The sequence below is a fragment of the Leucoraja erinacea genome, chromosome 5 (genome assembly GCF_028641065.1).
Source record: "Leucoraja erinacea ecotype New England chromosome 5, Leri_hhj_1, whole genome shotgun sequence".
Taxonomy (NCBI): domain Eukaryota; kingdom Metazoa; phylum Chordata; class Chondrichthyes; order Rajiformes; family Rajidae; genus Leucoraja; species Leucoraja erinaceus.
The window spans coordinates 42681568-42699225 of NC_073381.1; the positions used below are offsets into that span (position 1 = coordinate 42681568).

The window sequence follows — 17658 nt, forward strand, 5'->3', positions numbered from 1 at the left end:
AGGATATGCAGAAAAATAATTTGTTTTTGAAATATGTATTAAGAAAATCATTCATTTTCTTATCAATGGCATGGAAATTCTTAAAATATTTCCGCTAAATATTGCATTGGGGTGAATTCTACTGGCTCAACACTTCCAGTGGCGCCATGGCGGCTTATGTGTCATTTAGCTCCGCTCCGCTAAACGCTGAAAAAAAATAATCGAAACCTAAACTGGACAGATTTAAAAACCCTTACTGGCAGACGTTCAGTGTCGCGTAAGTGACGTCAGCAGAACGCGACTCCGGTATTTTAAATGACTGGTAGACGCTATCGTAGACGCTAGCCTAGAGTACCATGGAGGAAACGACAAGCAGAAGGCGTGGAAGGCCCCGAAGAAACCTCGACCTCGAGTATGGAGCACCCCCGAGAGGAAGCAACAAGACAACCTCTGGTGTTGGAGGATATCCGATCACTACTGGGAGAGCAACTTGCAGCTGTGAAGCTGTAAAGGCAGAAATCTGTGGCAAGATTGACAAGATAGATGCCTGTATAGAAGAGGGGAATTCCTCCTTGAAAGGGGAAATCCACAGGCTTGAAACCGATATCAGCTGTAAGTAGGCGCCTAGTCTTGCTACTTCAAAAAAACAAAGCGAGGCTATTTGGGAATTGAATCTACTACTGTAAATGCCGAGACAACACACAGGCTGACGGCTGAGGTGGAGCGCATTTCCGGGTTACTTGCCAAAGTGACAGAAAAATGTCTTGATTTGGAAGGGCGTTCTAAACGTCAGAACCTAAGGATTGTTGTAGTGAAAGAAGACAAAGAACATGGTCAAAATCTTCAACATTTTGTGGCCCAACTACTGCAAGATGTACTTTAACTGGATGAAAAACCTAGACTTGACCGGGCTCTCAGAGCTCTGTGAGCCCGGTCAGGCAGCACAGCTCCACCAAGACAGTTGATTCTGAAGGTACATCACTGCCATGTTCTAGAGGATATTATGCAGAATGTTGCCAACAACAGAAACCTAACTTTTGAAGGTCGAAACATACGAATCTTCAGAGACTTTCCTGCCGAAGTCGTTAAGAAAAGAGCACTCTTCACCAAGTCACGAGCTATTTTGAGGGACATACCAGACCTCCGATTTGGCCTATTATATCCAGCCAAATTGCGAGTTACATAAAGCAACTGAATACTTTTTTACCGATCCAGAGAAAGCATTCAAGTTTGCCCAAGATACTGCGGGACCCATCAAGGATAAGTAACTGTGTTACTGAGTTTATGTCGTGATGATAATCAAGAGGGTTACACTGCGTTTATACTGAGTTTACACTGTGTTTATAATTCATTTATACTGTGTTTATAAGGACTATGTAGTTATAAATCTACTGACCCAGAGTCGGTTAATATGTCAAGCAGAGAACTTGAGAGATTGAGAAAGAGAGAGGGAGAGAGGTAGTGAGGGGGAGGGCTAGGGGTAGAGAGGCAGAGAGAGAGAGGGAGGGAGGGAGGGAGGGAGAGGTAGTGAGAGGAAATATAAGTGAGAGTAAGTTAGAGGAAGTTGTGGAAAGTTTTGGGAGAGAGGGAAGGGAAGAGGGAGAGAGGGAGGGATGGGGTAAAGGGAGAGGGGCAGAGAGAGGGGGAGAGAGAGAACGAATGTGGGAGATTGGTTGGGAAAGTGTTGGAAAGTGTTGAGTACGTTTTTGAAAGTCGGAAAGTTTAGAGACTGGTTTGGAACGTTTTGGAGAGGTCGTGAGAGGGATGGAGGGAGGGAGAGAGGGAAATTTATCTGTGTGGAACGGCATTTGTAATCAATGTTGTCATAAATTTACTGACTTTGAGTTAATAGAAACATAGAAACAAGGTGCAGGAGTAGGCCATTCGGCCCTTCGAGCCTGCACCGCCATTCAATATGATCATGGCTGATCATCCAACTCAGTATCCCGTACCTGCCTTCTCTCCATACCCTCTGATCCCCTTAGCCACAAGAGCCACATCTAACTCCCTCTTAAATATAGCCAATGAACTGGCCTCGACTACCCTCTGTGGCAGAGAGTTCCAGAGATTCACCACTCTCTGTGTGAAAAAAGTTCTTCTCATCTCAGTTTTAAAGGATTTCCCCCTTATTCTTAAGCTGTGACCCCTTGTCCTGGACTTCCCCAACATCGAGAGCAATCTTCCTGCATCTGTCCAACCCCTTAAGAATTTTGTAAGTTTCTATAAGATCCCCTCTCAATCTCCTAAATTCTAGAGAGTATAAACCAAGTCTATCCAGTCTTTCTTCATAAGACAATCCTGACATCCCAGGAATCAGTCTGGTGAACCTTCTCTGCACTCCCTCTATGGCAATAATGTCCTTCCTCAGATTTGGAGACCAAAACTGTACGCAATACTCCAGGTGTGGTCTCACCAAAACCCTGTACAACTGCAGTAGAACCTCCCTGCTCCTATACTCAAATCCTTTTGCTATGAAAGCTAACATACCATTCACTTTCTTCACTGCCTGCTGAACCTGCAACCTACTTTCAATGACTGGTGTTGCATGACACCCAGGTCTCGCTGCATCTCCCCTTTTCCTAGTCGGCCACCATTTAGATAATAGTCTGATTTCCTGTTTTTGCCACCAAAATGGATAACCTCACATTTATCTGCCAAACATTTGCCTACTCACCCAGCCTATCCAAGTCACCTTGCAGTCTCCTAGCATCCTCCTCACAGCTAACACTGCCCCCCAGCTTAGTGTCATCCGCAAACTTGGAGATATTGCCTTCAATTCTCATTAATATAAATTAATACGTCAAAACAGTACTAATAGAAAGTAATAAGCGCCATATACTGGTCAAATTACTCAATTTTCAACTACTTAATTAGAGTACATTAAGATACTTAACCTCTTGAGAATGCCGATTCCCTGACAGATTTAAATACTGTTAAACCTTTTTGGGGTCTGTTCTGATTAGTTTTTATTAACTTAAGGAGTGGACTTAAGATATTATCTACGGAAGTTTTCACTAACCCAACCACCGTTGGGTGGTATTCCCCAGCAGCATTTCTGTATGCTGCAATTTCCGTTGTTTTTCTTTTTCATTTTCTACTTTTTTTTTTAAACTAAATATCTTAACTATTTTTATTAATGCAAATTTTTCTTGGAGATATCTCTGGGGGATAGGGGGAAAGGGGACAGGGCTCACCCACCCAGCAATTAAAGGAAATATTTCAAACAATGTGTTGGATCATTTGAATCAAAGGAAACCATGTAAGTTTTAAAATGCAAGATGTTGTTGCTAGGAAAATTGGGAGAAATTACATTTTGTAGTTGGAACGTTAGGGGCGTTAACGAGCCAATTAAAATGGGCAAAGTACTAGCTCATTTAAAATCTATTAATACTGATATAATATTTCTACAGGAGACGCATCTTAAAAATGGAGCTTACAACAGGCTGAAGGGTAGCTGGATTGGCCAATTATATCATTCTACTTTTTCTTCCAAAGCATGAGGAACAGCTATCCTAATTCGCAAAGGTATACCGTTCAAACACAAATAAACTATAGCCGATAAGGAAGGCAGGTATATTATAATATCCAGGGAACTATATTCAACTCCACTGACTATGGTGAATATTTATGCTCCTAATTTTCGACAATCCCCAATTTTTTAATAAAATATTTAATATACTCAGACTCCTGCCAGCAGAATCTGATAATTGGAGGAGACCTAAATTGTGTATTAGATCAATACTTGAATAAATCTTCAGGCCAAAGGAAAAGTATTTCAAAATCAAAATCGAGTGAACTTTTAAATACGTATATGAATAATACAAACATAACCGACGTATGGAGGATTACCAATCCGGAAGAGAATACTCTTTTTATTCAGCTGTTCACAAAAAGTATACACAAATTGATTATTTCCTGGTAGATGCAAAACTTATCCCTTTCACCTATAACCCAAAATATCACAATAATATAATTTCGGACCATTGTCCATTAACTTTCTCCTTAAAATTGGAAGGAATGTACAATAAAAATCATTTTGGAGATTCAACCCACAAATACTAACTGAGGCAAGTTGGTGTGACTATTTGAAGCTACAGATGAAAATATTCTTTGAGACAAATGACACACGTGGTATTTCTGCAGGGTTGTTGTGGGAAACTTTCAAGGCCTATATCAGAGGCTGTATTATTGCATACCAAGTTTTTCAAAACAAGAAAAATAAGACTGAACAATTGGAATTAGAAAAACAGATTAAACAGCTAGACAGAAAATGCGATTGACCCAACCATTGCAAAACATAATAAGATAGCCGCATTAAAACTTAAATTAAACCAGATCCTTTCTGCAAATATTATTAGGGTATTTCATTATACTAAGCAAAATAATTTTGAATTTGGTGACAAACCACATAAACTGCTGGCACATCAGCTCCGTAAATTAAAGAAGGATCATACTATTCAAAAAATTAGATCAGAAAAAGGAGAGCTGCTTACACTGCCTAAAGATATTAATGAAAGATTCTTAAAATTTTATCAAACACTATATTCATCAAAAACAACAGCTGATCCTGCAAAGATGAAAAGCTTTCTTGGGAATTGCAATCTCCCATCCCTTAATAACCATATAACAATTACAGCACGGAAACAGGTCATCTCGGCCCTACAAGTCCGTGCCGAACAACTTTTTTTCCCTTAGTCCCACCTGCCTGCATTCATACCATAACCCTCCATTCCCTTCTCATCCATATGCCTATCCAATTTATTTTTAAATGATACCAATGAACCTGCCTCCACCACTTCCACTGGAAGCTCATTCCACACCGCTACCACTCTCTGAGTAAAGATGTTCCCCCTCATATTACCCCTAAACTTCTGTCCCTTAATTCTGAAGTCATGTCCTCTTGTTTGAATCTTCCCTATTCTCAAAGGAAAAAGCTTGGCCACATCAACTCTGTCTATCCCTCTCATCATTTTAAAGACCTCTATCAAGTCCCCCCTTAACCTTCTGCGCTCCAGAGAATAAAGACCTAACTTATTCAACCTATCTCTGTAACTTAGTTGTTGAAACCCAGGCAACATTCTAGTAAATCTCCTCTGTACTCTCTCTATTTTGTTGACATCCTTCCTATAATTGGGCGACCAAAATTGTACACCATACTCCAGATTTGGTCTCACCAATGCCTTGTACAATTTTAACATTACATCCCAGCTTCTATACTCAATGCTCTGATGATTTATAAAGGCTAGCATACCAAAAGCTTTCTTTACCACCCTATCTATATGAGATTCCACCTTCAAGGAACTATGCACGGTTATACCCAGATCCCTCTGTTCAACTGTATTCTTCAATTCCCTACCATTTACCATGTATGTCCTATTTTGATTTGTCCTGCCAAGGTGTAGCACCTCACATTTATCAGCATTAAACTCCATCTGCCATCTTTCAGCCATTTTTCCAAATGGCCTAAATCACTCTGTAAACTTTGGAAATCCTCTTCATTATCCACAACGCCCCCTATCTTGGTATCATCCGCATACTTACTAATCCAATTTACCACACCTTCATCCAGATCATTGATGTACATGACAAACAACAAAGGACCCAACACAGATCCCTGAGGCACCCCACTAGTCACCTGCTTCCAACCCGATAAACAGCCATCCACCATTACCCTCTGGCTTCTCCCATTCAGCCACTGTTGAATCCATCTTGCTATTCCTGCATTTATACCCAACAGTTGAACCTTCTTAACCAACCTTCCATGAGGAACGTTGTCAAAGGCCTTACTAAAGTCCATATAGACAACATCCACTGCTTTACCCTCGTCAATTTCCCTAGTAACCTCTTCAAAAAATTCAAGAAGATTAGTCAAACATGACCTTCCAGGCACAAATCCATGTTGACTGTTCTTAATCCCTAATGAGGAGGAATGGGAGGAATTAGGGGCAGAGATAACAATAAAAGACATTGTAGAGACTATTAAATCATTGAAAAGCGGAAAAACGCCGGGTCCGGATGGGTTTAGTAATGAATTTTATAACAAATTTAATGATTGAATTTCCCCACGTTTACAAGCCCTTTATATTCAGACATTTAAAGAACAGACTTTACCACAAATTCTTGCCGAATCTACTATTACATTGATTCCAAAAAAAGATAAAAACCTTGAAGAGCCTGGATCATATAGAGCAATAGCTCTTTTAAATACAGATCAGAAGATATTAGCCAAGACTTTGGCAAGCAGACTAAGTCTGTATATTAGTAAATTAATACACCCAGATCAAACTGAGTTTATACCTAAGCGACATTTGTTTTATAACTTGAGACGATTGTTTAATATAATTTATTCACACAGAACGATAAACGAAGATGTAACAATTATTTCCCTAGACGCAGAAAAAGCTTTCGACCAAGTGGAATGGGCCTATCTCTTTACAGTGTTGGAAAAATTCCAATTAGAAGAAAACTTCATTTCATGTGTTAAGCTGTTATATAATAATCCGACAGCCAAAATTCTGACAAATCAAATTATTTCACCTAAATTTCATTTATCCATGGGTAATAGACAAGGATGCGCCCTTTCACCAATGTTATTTGGCTTAGCCATACAACCTCTCGCAGAGAGCATTAGAGTACATTCGGGTATTCATGGATATAACACTAAACATACCAATAACACGATTTTGTTATATGCAGACGATGTACTTTTATACATCACCAACTCCCAAGTTAGTATCCCAAATGTAGAACAATTTGGTGTCTTTTGGTATAATTTGGTACCTTATAGAACAATTTGGTGCCTTTTCAGGTTATAGAATGAATTGGAATAAAAGTGAAATTATGCCAATAAAAGCTCGAGACCCGTCTCAACTCCAAAAACTTCCCTTCAGAATTGTTACTGAAAAATTTAGATACCTTGGAGTATATGTGACTAGAAAATACACCTCACTATTTAAAACAAATTTCCCACCACTAATTACTAAACGCCCACATTCAATTCTGGAAAACACTCCCTATTTCCCTTATAGGTAGAGTAAATGCCATAAAGATGATCTTCCTTCCACAACTCCTATATTTATTTCAATCAATACCGATATATCTCCCCAAAAGCTTTTTCAAAAAAATTGACTATTATAACAAATTTCATCTGGGACTACAAAACCCACAGAATACACAAAAGGCATTTGTGTAAATCTAAAGAAAATGGAGGATTAGCTCTTCCTAATTTCATTATCTAATATTGGGCGACTAATATTAAAAACATAATTTTCTGGATGGATGATACATGTCAACAGGTAAATTGGTTAAAAATGGAGAGTGAAGATTGTTTGCCTTTTAACATAGGCGCGATTCTTCTTTCTCCAACACGTAGTCAAGGAACAGGCCTGTTCTAAGTTAACGATATTTCAAAGGTGTTTCCTTGACTACGGCCTAATAACTGCGAAAAAACTTATACTCAAATTCTGGAACAAGACACCAGTTCCCACAATGAAGATGTGGAATACTGACATGTCCGAGACACTACATTTAGAAAACATTAGGCTTGTTTTGGCTGAAAAAAGCAGACCAATTTTTCAAAACATGGTCTCCTTTCACTGAATTTCTGCAATAACAGAATGTTTGAACACAAATGTAAAACCGATGCTAGGGATGGGTGAGCTTTGGGGGGGGGGGGGGGGGGGGGGGGGGGGGGGGGGGCATATCTCCATCTTCTTTTTTCTTATTTCTCTTCTTTCCTCTCGCACTTCTTAGGTAGTTTAGGGGTCTCTTCTTTTCTTTTTCTTTTTTCTTCTTTTTCTTAATTCTTTCCTTTTTTCTCTTTTTTTTAAATTCATGTATTTATGTTAAAAATGAGGCTGTACGAAAATTGTTTAACTGTCATGCCGATTGTTTTATTCTTGTATAATTGCTTCCAATAAAATAAACATTAAAAAATAATATTTAAAAAAATAATTCTACTGGCTGATATTTTCAATTCTGAAGCAAAAGCTGGCTACCAGCCATGTCTCAAGACTTGAGTTCCACACACCCATTGTCAAACATGGAAGCTCAGATGCCAAGTTCATCTGATTGCATGTGTAAGAGCTAGCACGCCATCTTATTTAGCTATTTTATTCATGTTAGCTGCAACCTCCATTTTATGAATAGAATGCTGGTTAAATTTAAATATTGACTATTCTGTAAGTCTGCAGAAGCTTGTGAACATGACCTTCACTAACTAAAGGGAACAGAGATAATGGCCGTTCCCTAGCATCTCGTTTCTTTGCCATATCAGTGTTCTGTCTGGAGTTTCAATTAATACAATAGTGCTTTCTTGCCTAAGCAGCTGGGCCATGTATCTCTATACTCCCATATCTCTTTAATGTTAGTTTGAAGGATTTCATTGTATGTAACTGAGTCCTTTGTTCACTTATGCCTACGAACCATGTGACTAATGTTGTTTTATCAGTATAAAGATACATGTAATTTCTCTGTATAGTCAGTAGAGGTGTAGCAGCTTGCGAGTGTGCATCTGAGTGCACACTACTGGCTGTGTCCTATTTTCACCCGGGTGACAGAGTAAAAGTTTGTTCAACGAGACCTTTGACTCTTTGAATTATTATTCTACTCATCAAGTCTAACCAACTTTAACACATGCTCCATTGAAGTGAGTGTGTGGATGCACTTAAAATGTGTTTAAAATGTAGCTGTCAGCTTTAAACCAGGATGAGTTGATATACAAGCACCATCCCCAATCATTTGAGTAGAGATTAATGGCCCTGCACAAATATATAATGTGCAAAAAGTGTGTTATATTTATTCTTTAACATTTTCAATTATCTGTCAGTTTTAATCATTTTTAATTAAATTTCTACCTTTAAACTTTCTGGTCCATTATAGTCACATTTCCCACAAGTTGGCAAACTAAGGTAATTTTAATTTACTTCTGCACTGAATTGTCTTTCCAAAACTATTCTGTGTAAAACATAGGATTTTGACAAATCATAGAACCAATTCACAAAACAGAAAAATTATTATAGTGTAGCGAGTCCAAACTTTGTGATCAAATGGTTCTTTTTTTAGCAAGATAAGTTATATAAATGTGCGTTTTGGACTCTCTAACATAAGAGTCATTGCTGCTGCTGATGAGCGAGGGTGTTGACTCGTGTTCAGCTACATGTTGCTCATCTCAAGGTAAGATCTACTGATGTAGCAGGACACTCCCCCTAACCCATGATGTCATGTGACAGTCCTCGTGACCACTGATGAGGGTTCGACAGTAAGTGGTCTGACCACCAGGTGACGCCACAATAGGCTGTAAGGACATAAGAAACCAGTTGTACAAGGCCACAATTATATGGGTTTGGAACGTGGTTAAGGGATCAAGAAGCAAGTGTTAAAGTGTGGAGGAGGGTTCCTGATAACGCCAGATGGGACTTTAGAGATTAGACCAGAATTCTTGTTAAAACACAAATTTAATCAAGTTCTCCACACAACAACACTGCAAATTCCACTATCTAATTCTGGGCAGTTATTTGAAAGTTTTTTTTGTGCTGCTCACCCAAACTTTTATTTTACATACAAAAACAGAACTATTATCATTGCTGTTATCTAAGCGTAAATTTGACCAAACAAAAAAGCATCAATCATAAAAGCAGAAGAAAGACACAGGAGTTTCCGTCTAGCGTCTCCACATAATTTCTGGCATGTGACAATCATCACTGAAACAAATGGAAAGTGGTCAATTTGAGTATGTGCTACATATCCAGCAAATCCACCAAAAACTGCAGGGAATTCCAGCATCAACAAAACAAACTCTTCGCCAGTGGAAATTTAACGTATTGTTTCATTCCCTTCAGTCTTGAAACATTGTTGGAGATTTCAGTCATTTAAAAAATTAGTTTAAATTGTTCACTTGTGACTTCTAGATTTAATTCTATCAATCCCATATCTCTTTTCTCTTCTATATTTTGTTTTCTGTACAAGGTTTCGAACTGAATCAATGCTCTAATTTCAAGTTTGTTATCCATTAGCCAAATTTGATATTCCTTACAAAAATTCATATTGACTGTTCAAGCGTATCATTATTTTCCAAGTGCTGGATGTCACATCTTTATTCCAGCATTTTCCCAGCTGCTATGTTTTCTCTCCCTCCTTTCTTGCATAGTGGGGTCACATCTGTTATCCTCTAATCTGCCAGACCCATTCCTAAAACTTGTAACATTTTGGCATTCATCAGGCATCCACTGTTTCTCAGGTCACTTACTTCAGACCATAAAGTTGCATCCCTTTTCAGGCTCATAACCTCTCCAGTTGTTTTTTTACCCAATACTCTCGACTGTTTTTTTGCAAATTCTTCGATTTTTGTTATTAGCACTGGTTCCTTGATTATAATATTTTTGACGGGTATTTTTATTCGTATTCAGTGAAGACAGACATGGCATTTATTTATTTCCTCTGCCATTTCTTAAATGCCCAAATTCTTCTGCTTCTATCAGCAATGCATTTAAATTGCCCACAAAAGTATTTTCCTAATCAGTGATTTTGATGAATTTTGCACAACTGTACCTCTAAGCAAGGGAAAAATATACAACATACCTACAAAGCTCTGTAAACCACAGACAGGGCGAAAATGTATAAAAGTATACATGAAAAACTTAGCACTGTGCTGATCAGCTAAGTCTCTTTAAATTTAAGTATGTCTGACAGTCTCTTCCTTCTTTGGTGTTTTAATAGTATGTGTTAAATGTATGTTTTTAGTGTTCTTTAGTTTGTTTTATGTGGGGGGTGAGGTTGGGGGAAACATTTTTTAATCTCTTAACTCGACGGAGATGCAATTTCTTTTCCGTATCGTATCTCCGTCCGCACTACGGCTTAACATCGTGGCACTCGTGATCACTTTGCCAGGGATCGACCTCGGAGCTCCAACCTCGAGAGCCTATGGATTTTAACATCGTGGAGCTCGCAGTTTCTGGTTAAGAGACCAACTTCGGGATCTCCAAGCCAGCTACGACCACCCCGACACGGGGGCTTCGATCACCCTGACGTGGGGGCTTCGATCGCCTCGACCACGGGAGAATAAAGAGGAAGAAGATTGGACTTTATTGCCCTCCATCACAGTGAGGAATGTGGGAATCCGCTGTGATGGATGTTTATGTTAACTTTTAGGTAGGTTTGGGTCTTGTTGCTTTTTTTTTGGTATGGCAATTCGCATATTACTTTACCTTAATTGGTACACGTGACAATAAAAGACCTTTGAAACCTTTGAAATATAATGCTTGGAAATAAGTGTGCCTTTATTTTAAAACAAGAATCCCAAATCAATGGAACAATTTTCTTGGGGTGGATATTTAACTTCTTCCATTTAAAATTACATTAAAAGTTTGATAAATGTGTTAGGTTACAGAAAACATTTATTACTGGATTGGCAGTTGTTTTATTTGACCATGGTAAACTGTTCAACTGTTTAAATTGCATACAGCTAACCATGTCCTAATGCACAATGTAAGAAAGACAAGGATCTGTATAACTTTGGCATATGAATGACCAAATACCAGAGAGATCAACAGGCTGATATAACATGTTGAATTTTGACAATAATTCAGTGGTGTGTCATGATTTTGTGTGAAGCAGCCAGTCTATTAGCAGCTGGGGATAAATCGTCAGCTTTTTTTAGTGTAATATTTCCATAAAATTAGTACACTTTCTATTGAACCTAATAGGCAAAATGGGGCACATGGGTCATAGAATATTAGCTTAATTTGTAATTCACAAAATCTAAATATATATTTATCAAAGGATAAACAAAATTCATAACTATTGATTAAAAAGGTAATTACAACTGTACAAAACATTGGTGAAACTAAATGGAGTATTATGCTCAGTTCTGCTTCCCTACCTATTGGAAGGATGTCATTAAGTTCTAAGGGTTACAGAAAAAATCACCAGAAAGTTACCAGGACTGGAGGTCCTTTGAGTTATAATAGAGACTGTATCTGCTGGGGCTTCTACCCTTGAGCATAGAAGGGTGACCTTATGGAGGAATCTAAAATCATGATGAGCATAGATAAGATGAGCACAGTCTTTTGCCCAGCATGGATCCGAGAGGCTGCTTATTCACATAGAGGATGGTGGCTTTATAGAACAAGCTATCAGAAAAAATGATAGTACTGGAAATAATAACAACATTTAAAAGTCATTTGGACAGGTACATACACACATGGTTCAGTGGGAAAAGGGCCAAACACAGGCAAATAGTACAAACTAAAGTTGGAAACTTGGTCAGCATGGACAAGTACCTGTTTCCATGCTATATAACATTATGACTCTACATCAGTCCAATGTATTTCACATTTGACCTCATTAAAATAAGGCTAGAAAGCTACAACACAGATTCAACAACACAATTAATTTCTCTATTCTCTATCTCTAGAATTCAGATTCTACAACACAATTAATTTCTCTAATTTATTCTTCAGTTTCAGAATATCCTTAATTTCTATGGACACGAAAGGTGGAATTTTTACTCCATCGCTCATTATTTCCCCCATTTGGTTTGAAATTATAAATCTATACAACAGAGGCATTTGAGTTTCAAATATATATATTTATATTTGTTTAGATTATGTAGTCTGCAATACAACATTTGGTTCCATGTGGGATTGAAACTACAAAGCATATTTCTAAAATGCCCACCTGCTGGTTTAGTTCTATTATTTGGGCATCTGCATCACTACCTCCATTTCGAGAAAAATTTTGGGCTTTCCTCATGCCGATTGAGGATGTTGTATTTGGCGTTCTGGTTGTAATCTTGGGTACTGTTGGAGATGTTCTCTGTGGCACTTAAACCAGAAATCAAAAATAAATAACTTCAGCACGTTCAAAAATAATCATTTAAAGATTAAAGTACACAGACCAATATTTTGAAAAGTAAAACATTTATTTTTTGATTAATCTAATAAGTTCATTTTCAGTATTGAGCCTGCATTCTTTGTCCTTCCATCTAAGCAAACATCAGCACCCAAATCCAAGGTCACTATAAGCAAGTTGTCAACATGAATCAGTTTTTTCTTTATTGGTTAGGCAGAGAGATAGGTTTCCAACATAATTTTAAAGGTTAAGAGGTAAAAAGGGTAAATTTATAGATGAAACATTTCCAAGAATGCCAGAATGATGCAGCGTACAATGTGGGAATTTAATAAGCACTCAGAGAGGAAATTGCGGGAGCCCTGGTTGAAATTTACGAGTCATCCTTAAATATAGGAGAGGTGCCGGAAGACTGGAGGGCTGCAGGGAAAATGCTGGGAACTATAGGCCGGTGAGTTTAACATCAGTAGTTGGAAAGTTACTTGAGATTATCTGTGGGATAGTTAATACAGGCATTTGGAAGGGCAAAGGCTGATTAGGGAGTCAGCATGGTATTGTACGTGGGAGGTCGTGTCCCACAAATCTGATTAATTTTTTTGAAGACCAAAAAGATCATGGAGGGCAGAGCTGTAGATGTTGTGTACGGATTTCAGTAAGGCATTATACAAGGTTCCACATGGTATAGTGCTCTGGAAGGTTAGATCGCATGGGATCCAAGGAGCAAAAGCTGAATGGATAGCAAATTGGCTCTATGGAAGGAAGCAGAGGGTGATGGTGAAAGGTTGCTTCTCGGACTGGAGGCCTGTGTCTAGTGGTGTGCCTCAGGGTTTGGTGCTGTGCCCATTACTGTTTGTCATCTACATCAATGAGTTGGATGAGAACATACAGGGCAAGTTTAGAAAGTTTACGGATGATACAAAAGTGAGTTGTTTTGTAGATAGTGAAAATGGTTGTGAAATATCGCAGCAGGATCTGGATCGATTGGTCAGGTGGGTGGTGGAATGGTTGATGGAATTTAATACAGAGGTTTACACAGAAGTGTTGCATTTTGGGACGTCGAACAAGGGCAGGACCTACACAGTAAATGGTAGGCCTCTGGGTAGTGTTGTGGAGCTGAGGGATCTAGGATTACAGGTGCATGATTCCTTGAAGGTCAAGTCGCAGGTGGATAAGGTGGTCAAAAAGGCTTTTGGCAGTTTGGCCTTCATCAGTCAGAGTATTGAGTATTGAAGTTGGGAGGTCACGTTGCAGTTGCATAAAACGTTGGTGAGACCGCATTTAGAATATTGTGCTCAGTTCTGGGCACCATGTTATAGGAAAGATATTGTCAAGCTTGAAAGGGTTCAGTAAAGATTTACGAGGATGTTACCAGGACTAGAGGGTGTGAGCTATAGGGAGAGGTTGAGTAGGCTTGGTCTCTATTCCATGGAGCACAGGAGGATGAGTGGTGATCTTACAGAGGTGTACAAAATCATGAGAGGAATAGATCGGGTAGATGCACAGAGTCTCTTGCCCAGAGGACATAGGTTCAAAGTAAAGGGGAAAAGATTTAATAGGAATACAAGGGGTAACGTTTTCACACAAAGGGTGGTGGGTGTATGGAACAAGCTGTTGAGGCTGGGACAATCCCATTGTTTAAGAAACACACAGGTACATGGATAGAACAGGTTTGGAGGGATATGGACCGAGCGCAGGCAAGTGGGACTAGTGTAGCTGGAACATTATTGGCCGATTTGGGCAAGTTGGGCCGAAGGGTCCGTTTCCACACTGTACCACTCTATGACTAATTATAAAGACACCAAGTTCCAAGAGGGTTACAGGGCTAGAGCAAAGGAAAATACAAATAAGAATTTCAGAGTCATTGGTTGATTTGGGGATAGACATAAAACAAATATTTTCCCTGAAGCCAAGCAGACTCCCAAAGCTTTGTTTAAAAAAAAACAGATCTTTTCGATCTGTGAGAGGGCAGGTACTCTCATATATCAAGTAAAACTTACATGTAAATTAAATCATTAAAATTCATTAAAATTATCATTAAAATTATATGCTCAAATATCTCTAGTAAGCCTGAAGTCCTATTTTTCTGACTTGAGGGATATTTATCCTACCTGCTAAGCCAACACCTATTTACTAAATACATCTCAAGTACACCTTCTGATCCAATTGCAATATTAAGCTTGACTGTAATCAAAACTATAAATGGCATTTCACGTGACTCCAGATCTGTTCCCTGTGTATCATCCCAAACCTGTTGGTTTCAGCATAACTGTTGAGTGGAAGGTAATTTATTTTGGTCCTCCATTCACTCTTTTACTTAATGTTTTCTCCATCTTTACAGGCCAAGCAAAAAGAGATACTCATGAATATATTTTAAAGAGTTCCACATTCACCAAGTAATATCCATTAGACCTGCAATTGGCTTGAATGATGCATACCATCAACATTTAGCAGTATACTGGTAGATTCCTGCACAACAAAATTATGCAAAAAATATTCTTATCATGGCTTATGAAACTTTGTTCTTCAGTGATCTACTTAAAAAGATTTTCACTTATCACTTTCCTACTACTGCTACCCAAGCCAAATTTGAACTTTTCCCCTCCCAAATATGTTGCCTCACTGACTTCTGGCACTCATCAGAAGTCTGGTGTTTGAACATGAATCATTCTTCTCTTTTCCATTCCTATCAGTCTAGTTTATGCGCTCAATTCTTTTCCTCCTTTTATATCACCTTCATTCTCAAAGTAAACTTTATTGTCAATTCAAATAATGCAACAAGTAGTTACACAGAGGATTGAAATTGCGTTTCCCCATACTCCAAATGTGCAAGTAATATTTATAACACAGACAGACTATATACCAATAAAGATAGACAATGGACATATACATTATATAAAATATTCACAGTGTGCCAGTGTAGTAAAATTTTAAGGTATGTTATTAAGGTGCAATAATAAAAGGTGCAATATAGAAAAGTGCAAATAGCATACTGCAGACATTGAGTTAAAGTTATTTTGACAGTCAGTTGGTCTTTGTTTGTGTATTGTTCATGGAATTTTCTTAAGTGTGTTGAGTAGTCTGATGGCCTGAGAGAAAAAGCTGTTTTTGAATCTGGTGGTTTTGCTCCGCATGCTGCGGTAGCGCTTGCCGGATGGTAGGAGGGTGAACAGTTTGTGTGCTGAGTGGGTGGTGTCTTTGATGATATTGGTTGCTCTCTTGCGACAGCGAGATGGGTATAAGTCCTGGATTGCTGGTTGGGGTGATCTGGTGATCTTCTCCGCTGTCCTCACCACTCTCTGTAGGGCCTTCTGGTCAGCAGCAGAGCAACTGCCATACCAGACTGAGAGGCTGCTGGTAAGAATGCTCTCAATGGCACCCCTGTAAAAAGTGGTGAGGGCAGAAGGGGGGAGGTCGGCTCTCCTCATCCATCGAAGGAAGTGGAGGCGTTGCTGTGCTTTCTTGATTAGGGAGATGGTGTTGGTGGACCATGTCTGATCATCTGTGATGTGCACTCCCAGGAACTTGGTGCTTTTCAGATTCCACTGCACTGCCATTAATGGTGAGTGGGATGTGTGCTGTATGTTTCTTCCTGAAGTCCAGTTATTTCTTTTGTTTTATTGACATTGAGTTGAAGGTTATTGATGTCACATCAGTTGATGAGTTGTTGTACCTCCTCTCTGTAGGCTGAGTCGTCATCGTGGCTGATGAGACCCACCACTGTTGTGTCATCTGCTAACTTGATGATGTGGTTCGAATTATGTTTGGCACAACAGTCATGTGTCATCAGCGTGAACAACAGAGGGCTCAGCACACATCCCTGTGGGACCCCAGTGTTCATGATGGTGGTCTCTGATGAGTTTTTGCCAACTCTTACTGTCTGTGGTCTGTCGGTGAGGAAGTCCAGTAACCAGTTGCATAGTGGGGTGCTGATGCCTATTCCGCCGAGTTTATTCACCAGGTGTTGGGGGATGACTGTGTTGAAGGCGGAGCTGAAGTCGATGAACAGCATCCGCACGTAACTGTTATTGTTTTCCAGATGAGCCAGGTTTAGGTGGCGTGCTGTTGCTATGGCATCATCAGTGGAACGGTTAGGACGGTACGCAAACTGTAATGGGTCAAGTATAGAGGGGAGACTGGATGTTATGTGGGCCTTGACCAACCTTTCAAAGCACTTCATCATGATGGACGTGAGTGCTATGGGCCGGTAGTCGTTCAGTGTTGAGGCTGGGGATTTCTTGGGTAGCGGTATGATGGTGGTGGCTTTGAAGCATGCTGGTATGATGGCTTGGCTCAGAGAGGTGTTGTAGACGTCAGTGAGAACATCTGTGAGTTGGTCAGCACAGTCTCTGAGCACACGCCCCGGTATGTTGTCAGGACCTACAGCTTTTCTGGGGTTCACCTCGAGTAGGGTCCTCCGCACATCAGCTGGGTCCAGGTGAAGTGTTTCATGGTCTGGGCAGGGAGGGGCTTTTGTTAGTGTGATGGTGTTGTCCTCCTCAAACCGGTTGAAGAAGGTGTTAAGTGTGTTGAGGAAGTCTGTGTTGTCCTCGCACGGTGGGGGTGTTGGCCTGTAGCCGGTGACAGACTGGATGCCTTGCCACAGGCGCTTGGGGTCCTTTGTGTCTGTGAAGTGTGCTTGAATTTTCTGTCCATAGACACGCTTGGCTGTTCTCACGCCCCGGTTCAAGTCTTCTTTATTCACAATAGCAAGATAAATGCAATCAGATCTTCTTACACTTAATTCAATTAATTTAATGTTTTGCTTTCTCATGTATCCACTAATATTCCCCCTCTATAGCAGAGTATAACGTATTTCTGCATGATGTAATTTAT

At 39.4% G+C, this 17658-nt stretch overlaps 1 protein-coding gene across 1 annotated transcript in view; it reads right to left on the bottom strand.

Annotated features, from left to right (window-relative positions):
* The window catches only part of mapre3b (microtubule-associated protein, RP/EB family, member 3b), a 68567-nt gene that overhangs the window by 7090 nt on the left and 43819 nt on the right, over positions 1-17658 (bottom strand). Inside the window, exon 5 of the mRNA XM_055635438.1 lies at positions 12655-12800. Coding sequence (XP_055491413.1) covers positions 12655-12800 — 146 coding nt within the window. The remainder of the gene's footprint in view (positions 1-12654; positions 12801-17658) is intronic.